Source organism: Sipha flava, unplaced genomic scaffold (genome assembly GCF_003268045.1).
Source record: "Sipha flava isolate LNK unplaced genomic scaffold, YSA_version1 101_pilon_pilon, whole genome shotgun sequence".
Classification (NCBI taxonomy): domain Eukaryota; kingdom Metazoa; phylum Arthropoda; class Insecta; order Hemiptera; family Aphididae; genus Sipha; species Sipha flava.
This window is the reverse complement of record NW_020271715.1, coordinates 2,058,221-2,066,799: the sequence shown is the minus strand read 5'-3', so window position 1 is coordinate 2,066,799 and position 8,579 is coordinate 2,058,221. Positions and strand designations below refer to the sequence as shown.

Genomic DNA, 8,579 nt, shown 5'->3' with positions numbered 1-8,579 from the left:
ATTACATAATTTTTAATTTTGATTTTCTATTCATAAACTCTTATATGATTTTAATATTATAATATAATTTATTATATGATTACATAATTATTAATTTTTAACTTTATTTTTTAAAACTCTAAATAGATATAGCTCTACAAAAAAACAATAATATAATGAATATAGACTATTTATTCTTTATTGGAGTGAAATTAAATGATCAAATTAAATGTCATACTAATATACTTGGATCGATACTTTTGCTATTTTTTAAAGTTCCATGCTAAATTAAAATTAAATCAATATACTTATTATTTTGTATTTCATACCAAAATGTTATTTATTAATCATATTTAAAATTGTATTTCAGAAATCCCAGCCATTCTCAAATTTTAGGTATACATTTTGATGTGGCACTTAAAGGTGATTTGAAATATCTAAATATCAATACAACATATAATACTACTATTAAACAAAATTATCGACAAATGGAATCTGCGTTTTGGTCAGAATATTTACCTACTGTTATTGGTATTATTGTACCAACATATCCTCCTACCACTGAAGTAAGTTATAGTTATTTTAATCACCTAGTTCAATCAGTATCTACAGCTTGATGATAATTTATTCTATAAACTATAGTTTTGGTGGGAACCTAAAACTCCAATTCAAGTGGCATTGTGGGGTCTTTCCAGTCTTAATATGATTTTAATTGCCTTGACAGTTATACTTTGCATTTTGTGGTACAACGCTAGGAAGTAAGTTTAGAAAAAATGATTAGTTGGATTATAAGAAAATATTCAAAAACTTATTTCTGTAATTGTTGTAGAACTAAAGATCGATATTATAATGGTGATGTATTGGTTGTTAGAGAAGAACCAATGGCAATGAGCCGTCAAGGCATTGACAACCGTAGTGTAACCAGTAATATATATGAATACCATGATGCACCGATTAAAACATTACATGCTTCGCCTAAAAAGACTGCATCTGCTAGCACATTGAGAACAAATAGCGCTGCTTCTATGAGGGATCATCCAATGACCATAAGTGATAAACCTGTACCACAAACTCAAGTTTAAATTAAAAATTTCATTAATTAATTTTACATTTGAACTAAACATTATTAAACCTTGTTAAAATTATTTTGTTATGATTTTTGGTGATAAAAAGATTTGAATACATCTCTCTTTATGCAGAAAATATGTCTTTAGTTCCAATTATTGATTTAATGCTGCCACTATTATTCTTATGGAAACTAATTGATTTATCATAAAGTTTAGTTGCCATCAAATTATTTATACATTTTCAATTTAAAAGACTAATTAGTAATTAGTTATTTATTTAAATTTAATTTTGAAATTTATTGTTATCACCTATAACAAATATGAAAAAAAAGGATTTCTTGTATATTATTTGTTAATTTACAATATTAGTAGGGTAAAATTTAAATAACAATTTTTATTGTATACGTTTAATTGTTCACTATTTAATATTTGTCTGAATTGACATATCTGCAAAATTCCAGTGCCTTTCACATGCCATGTAGGTAAAATGAATCTATTATTAATGAATCATATTATTAAATTCCAATAAAATTCTTATCCTTTTGACTTTATGTTAAAACTTTTTCTTTAAAATATTTTTCAAAATTAAATTATACATTAGTATCATAGTTTAATTATGTTAATATTCAGTCATTGATTTTTTTTATCTATATAAAATTACTAAATAAATATTTTATTTTCTCTATCATGATCAAAATTTTAGTTATATAAATGTATACAGTATATGTGTAATGTATTAAATATATTTTATATTATATGTATAAGAATTTATTTAGTAAATTATCCGTCCAGAAAAATGTGCTTAGTACAATTAAGTCCGTCCATTAAGTTTAAAATGAATTATATATTGATTATTTTCTTATATAATTTACTGTTTAGTAGTTTAATATTTGTCATCTTGTATTCATTATTGTTGATTTAAAATTTTATGAAGTTCATGAATTTTTAAGTAGGTAATCATTAATTTTAATATTATCTAAAATTGCAAATATATCCTCATTATTGAATCAAATTTAAAATTTTTATTTACTTTGTTAATGTTTGGATTTTTTTTTTTTTTATTATCATTTATTTTATTAACTTGAGAGTATTAAATGTATTAAACTTGTGATTTAATTTTTTTTATATATTTTTTCATATTCAGTCATAATTTTAAAGACTGTATATATCTGACAATTAATTTTTAATTCAAAATGGGCCATTTTTTATAAATATAATAGTATTTCAGACAGATTTTATTTATTTATTTATTTTTATATTTAAACTATTTATTTATTTATAAATTAATTTACAAGTTAATTTAATCATTCAATAATTTTTAATATTTATTTAATTTTTTATTATTTTATTAACTTATATTGTTTGATTTTAACATATCTATCATGAGTTAAGAGAGTTAGTATTACAAGGTACAAGAAAAAAATTCTTAGTATAATGTAGGTGTATCTAAGATATATTATTTTAAAATTTCTGCTGTTAAAAATTTTAGTTAAAAAACAATATAAATTTAAATTTAAATCAAACAATATTTTTATCAATGTTAGTATTTAAAATTTATTTTTTATAGTAAATATACATTTAAATTATAGTCAATGTAATAAACTGAACAAAGAATTACATCAAGGAGATTTACGTGTAATTATTTAATTCATTTTAATGTATGTATGTCATTCAAATTTTTAAATAAAAATGTATTTATTAATTAATTAATAATAATAATAATTTTAATTTATATTTGTTTTAAGTATCTACTATATATTATTTTTATGTTACCAAATTTATTGTTGATTAAATATAATATGTACAATAAATTGAAATTTTTTAAGATATTTTATGTGTGAAATTATATATATTATATTGCATATAATTATATGCAATTATGTCACTTAGGCACAGAGATTTCTTTTTTTTTTTTTTTAAGAAATAAAATACAAAATAAACATTTTTAATATATAAAAATAATTACACTTTTGTTTTCAAATCTAAAAGTGATAGTTGTATAGTAAATTGTTATCAGTTCTAAGTATTATACATAATTTTTATAATTTTAAATATTTTCTTATTATATTATAAGTATATTGATATTTAATAGATAATGTAATTTTTACTTAGAAAAATTAATTTGTACATCATGTTTTCAAAATCATATACTTTAATGTAAATTGTTATTATTTATTTTTGAAAATTAATATTCAGAATTATAAAGTAATTTATAAATTATTAGCCACTGTACTGAGTTCACAAAAAAAGTTAATTATTTTTTGAAATATGATAATTTGTGGTTTAATTTTTAATAAAAAAGTAGACGTAAGTATTGAATTTTTATTATAAAACATTGACACAAACAAATGATCTGATGTTTTTGTATAATACATAAATGTATTAAATTTATTAATTTTATTGTAATTAGTAATAATTATTTTATTTACTTTGTTTAAAAATTTAAATATAATTTTTGTATTTGTTGGTAATAAAATAATGTAATCTAATTGGATTTATCCAAGGTTTTTAGAGTAATTAAAAAATAATTTTAATTATGTGTTCAATAAATAATACATTTTAGTATTAATAAAATAATATTGTAAAAACATTAAAACAATTGTTGTTTTATTTTCAATTTTTAATTTTGTTAATTTTTTTATGAACAATTTAGTTTTTATATTATTATAAAATATTATTTAATTAAGTTATAATATTTTTGTCATGTAATTGGATGTATACATGTTCATTAAATGTTTAAATTTGATATTGTGTATGGTTTAATTTTTCAAAAGCCAAGACTTTAGTGAAATTTATGGTAATACTTAATGTTATAGAAAATTAATAAGATAAAAAAATGAAAAAAAACAGTAAATCAAAGAGAGAAAGAAAACTAGAGAATGAGAAATTGATAGAATAAGAGAAAATAAAATCAGATCAATTTTTAGTTTATTTTATTCTCAAATATGAAATTATTTATTTATTCTTGTTTAAATTGTAATTGTTTCATTTCGTGAAAATAGAAGGTATTATGAATAGCGAAAAAAAAAATAATTATAAATATATTAAATATATATATATTCTATAACAGCCTATTATAATTCTTTGAGTTAGGTTATTTTATTTCAATTCATAGAAAGAATTTGTAAAATATTTTGTAATATTGTGAAATATTATGATTTGATGAAATAAATATCTTTGATTTAAAATGTGATTTTAATTAGGAATCAAAGTTAATAATGGCTACTGGTTGTAGCTACAAACTTTTTATAAAAATTAATTATATTTAATACTTAATAAACAAGATAGATGTATTATGTAATATTAATTGTAAATTGTAATATATTAATAAACATACAAAAAAAAAAAAAAAATAATAATAATAATAATAAAATTACAAATTTACTTAAACTTACCTATTATATGCATTATACTAATACAGTTTACAACACAAAATAATAAAAACATAAAAAGATTTGACTTTTATCTTTCTGAACTGAAAAATGGACAAACAAAAGTCATTACTATAGTTTTATTAGTCTAAATAACTGACTTAAATTAACTCATTTATAATTAAGGTTACGGTTACGGTTACGGTTTTTCATTTTTGGAAATAAAGATTCCGGTTTCAGTTCCGGTTCCTAAATTTTAAAGGTTAACCGGTTCTAGTACCTGTTATTTTCGATTACGGTTCTGGTCCTTGGTTAAAATTAGGGATGGGCAAAATTGTTTGAACATCGATATTCGATGTATCGATACACCGATTTTTAAAATATCAATGTGTTCGATGTATCGGCGAAAAACCATCGATGTTTAAGAACATCGAAGTTTAAAAACATCGAGACAATTTTTTTCCGTCTAGAGCTGCCATTTATTGCACACTTTATTTTCTGTACAGTGTACTATTTTCTTGATTAAATAATACATTTAAGAGTTAAAATACTATTGCTTAATTTATATTTTTTAAAAACATATTAAATATTTATAATCAGGGATCGTATGAACATGCATTTGCATGTTTTCTTTGCTACATCGGAAAATATGCTGAGATAAAAATTCGTTTCATAACAATGGTGATAAAAATCTAAAGTTTAATCAAGCATGCTTTTGTATATTTTGTGTGTATTGGCATATTTGGCATATAGTTGATTTTTTTTTGAGTTATTATATATTATATTATATATTTTGAGTTAGAGCATATTAATTTGCATGTTTTGTGTGTATTGGAATATTTGGCATATAGTTGATTTTTTTTGAGTTATTATATATTATATTATATATTTTGAGTTTGCGCATATTATTTTATGTAAATTCAGCGAAATCGTTTTTTGTGGAAGTCAAAAAAAAATTAGATCAATAAATTTTTGAATTCATTCTTATTTACTTTTCCGAACTTGTTTATAAAATCTTAGTATTTTATAAATATTTTTATTTTTTAATGACATTAAATTTTATAAGTTAAAAGCAGTACTACAAAAACAATGTTATTGCGCATTACTACCACTCTTCTCTTATCGACGTGTCCATTGCAATCTACCTATTTTTGTCGCAACGCGTGTTCATTAATTATAATTTTAATACAATGTAACCGATGAAAAAATATAACTTTTAAACATATAAATGGATAATTCTTATTATTTTAAAAAACCTTAAATGTTTTTTTTTTGGGCATAGCTAAGGATTTTCAATGCATATTTCATCAAAAGTTAGTGCATTATTGCAAGCTTATGTATGCGTTTTTTTTAGTGCATGAACGTACGAGCCCTGATTATAAGTATAAAGTGTATACTGTATAACGATTTTTGTATACTGCATATTAAAATATTACAAACAAAAAAAAAATTCGAACTTTTTGAACATAAACATCAATATTTAAGTTCGAACATTTAGAACATTTCGATGTTTAATCGATTAATTAAAACATATTAGCGATATTGAAACATTGATATATCGACCTAAAACATCGATGTTTTTTGTCCATCCTTATAGGGATATAACTATAGTTAAAATAAATATTTTTTTTTTGTGCATGCTTTTCATGATTTGCAATGAAAAAATATAACTCTCAGAATAATAAATAAATAAATAAATAAATAACAATTCTACATGTACTCACGTATTAATTTGATAAATTACTTTGCCAAAAACTTGAAACGGAAGAAACAGATATATTATATTATAAAGAACATAATATAAGATCGTATATCTTCAAGTATAGTGAGGCCCGACGAGAGGGTGGTGGCAGCTGGAGCTGTAGCCCAGGAGTTCGGGATTGAAAAACGGCCCGGGGCCTGACCAAGTTCACTACGTCTCGATCATGGTGTAACGTTTTCAAGAAAGACCCATAGGCTGTAAATAATCATTATTATTTAGTCTGTGAAATACCCGTGACTACGATTACATCCTTTTGGTATATACATTTTAAAAGACGACACTGGAAGTCAGTGGCAAGTTTAATACCTCAAGTGAGAAAGGCCTGGATTAATTTGTCTTAATTTCTTTCCATGGCGCTGAAATAATTGAGTATGAATGTGTATGAGGAATATATTTTTCATGCTAGACATATTTGAACAATGACACATACTATCACGCCGTGATCAAAATGTTATACGAATCTAAAGGAAGTAAAGTTGTGAAATTATTAATAAAATAGAAAATCCGTGGGAAATTGAATTCATCCAAACTTGAAAAGTTATTTAATAGATATCGAATTATAGTTCTCGGTTTTATTAATTAAGGAGAATTCAAATTATTTTGAAGTAAATCTCTTACGCTTAGTTGACCTTTATTCGTGGAAAAAAGTACTACCGCATTTTCAAGTATTGTTATGAATTTATCTGGAAGATGTTATTATTTAAAAACAGGTTTATGTGAGGGTGATGCGACCGCTTCGATGTCATAGGAATAATTTTTATTGTCTAAGCTTTTTTAAACATATCCCTTTTCTGTTGCCAGCTGATTTAGTGTTGAGAATATTTCACGTTGACTTTGTCTATTGTAGTAACGATACAGTTTCGACAAAAATATCATTTGTTACTCTCGCCCCATTGGTCATACGCTTCATCGCCAAACGAAAGCGGACGGATAAGTCATTGGAAAATTAGCGGAGGAACGTGGTCGGAATAGCGACAGTCGCATTACCCGTGATAGGGTGTTCGGACGTTAAGTACGCCTTCCGTGTGAAATACAATACAATCAAATTCCTCTATACACTATGCCTTAGACCAAGGTGAAAATATTATCATCACCAATCCGTCACACACCCGCTACTTAATGCGAAATGATTGCGCATTATGATGTTTATCAGAGCTGTTGGGAATGCTCGGTATTGCACGTGACAAATACATATTGTTTCAGCTATACGATGAAAACCATGTACTAGACAAGTTAAATGTATTATTCTTGGATAAAATGTGTCCAACACTTTTCCCGCCTTACACATATACGGCGCGGCGTCCGTTAAAAGTAAAAGTACATTATTGTGTATTATACCATTCGGCCACAAAACTCCCATTGCATTATTAAATAATTGACGTACCTATAGTTTTGTGGTTGCATTTATCTAATTCTTCACAGCACAATAAAAATGGTTTAGATGGTTCAGTGCTCAATTTTCCTACAATAACATTTGCGATACATCGACCGTCGGCATCTGTTGTTTTATCTACTCCAACCCAAATAGGGCCATCTCCAATGACATTTTGAATTTTCGAAATAGTTTCTTCATACACCCCACTAACATAATTTTTTCTAAGTGTACTCTCGTCGGGAATTTTATGACCAGTATATTTTTCCATAAAATTTTTAAATGCAACATTTTTCAATTTAAAAAGAGGAATGTCTGAACGTATTAGTGCACGACACAAATCATCATTAAAAACTGACTTACTATTGGTAGATGCGGATGATGTAGAAATAAAATTTTGTTGAAATATAAGCTTTCTGTCTTTATTGCCTCTATGTTTACTGGTATTGATGTGCTGAATAACTTGACCACGTTGGTCAATAGATACTGATTTATCACAAGACTGACAGTATAAAACTTGTCCATCAATCCTAAAAGTTTCATTCGGAAATTCTTCCAAATAAATACTAACTTTTGACCTTTTTGTGCGAGCTACTTTGGGCATATTTAAATAGCTAACAATATTATATTATACAAACTACACACACGGACACAATACAAAAATAACGACGTGATCGAATAACGCTCATACGAATACTGATCGAAAAGTGAACGCATATACTCATATACTGAAATTACTACCTACTACTTAGATAACTAGATAAGATATCGAATCGTCATTTGATGTCAAAGGTGTACAGTACAGAAACCTAATCGTATCGCAAAATACTAAAATAAAAATGGAAATTCTTCAATAATACAGAATACGTATATTTATTTATAAAATAATTAAAATATACACGGAAATTCTACGATATTACATAATTTATGTATTTATTTGTAAAAAAATTTAATTATTCTAAAATATTTAAAAATATTTAAAATAAAATTAGCATCAGATTACTTGAAATTAAATGAAACGTATACAT

General features: G+C 24.3%; 2 protein-coding genes across 6 annotated transcripts in view; one reads left to right on the top strand and one right to left on the bottom strand.

Annotated features, from left to right (window-relative positions):
• The window catches only part of LOC112680774 (liver carboxylesterase 1), an 8,229-nt gene extending 7,168 nt beyond the window's left edge, over window positions 1-1,061 (top strand). The window contains exons 11-13 of the mRNA XM_025550968.1: window positions 350-545; window positions 622-737; window positions 809-1,061. Of these exons, the coding sequence (XP_025406753.1) occupies window positions 350-545; window positions 622-737; window positions 809-1,061 (565 nt within the window). The remainder of the gene's footprint in view (window positions 1-349; window positions 546-621; window positions 738-808) is intronic.
• A 5,106-nt stretch (window positions 1,062-6,167) lies between these two features.
• LOC112680790 lies at window positions 6,168-8,229 on the bottom strand. 5 transcript variants are annotated; one of them, XR_003148347.1, is made up of 2 exons: window positions 6,444-8,229; window positions 6,168-6,374 (listed from the first exon to the last, which is right to left on the bottom strand). XR_003148347.1 is itself a non-coding variant. In XM_025550991.1 (2 exons), exons 1-2 carry the CDS (start codon window positions 8,153-8,155, stop codon window positions 6,202-6,204), a joined length of 765 nt encoding a protein of 254 aa, XP_025406776.1. In that variant the 5' UTR covers window positions 8,156-8,229; the 3' UTR covers window positions 6,168-6,201. The 5 variants fall into 5 exon arrangements, 1 of the variants encoding a protein (XP_025406776.1); XR_003148346.1 differs by having other exon boundaries at window positions 6,486-8,229; XR_003148348.1 differs by having other exon boundaries at window positions 6,168-6,640; window positions 6,798-8,229.
• Window positions 8,230-8,579: the final 350 nt, after the last annotated feature.

Excerpts from the sequence above, each read along its gene's own strand:
- LOC112680790 (XM_025550991.1), bottom strand. The coding sequence starts at position 8,155 with ATGCCCAAAGTAGCTCGCACAAAAAGGTCAAAAGTTAGTATTTATTTG. Across the intron at positions 6,375-7,563 it reads ATGCAACCACAAAACTATAG|CCTATGGGTCTTTCTTGAAA; the intron begins GTACGTCAATTA and ends GATTATTTACAG.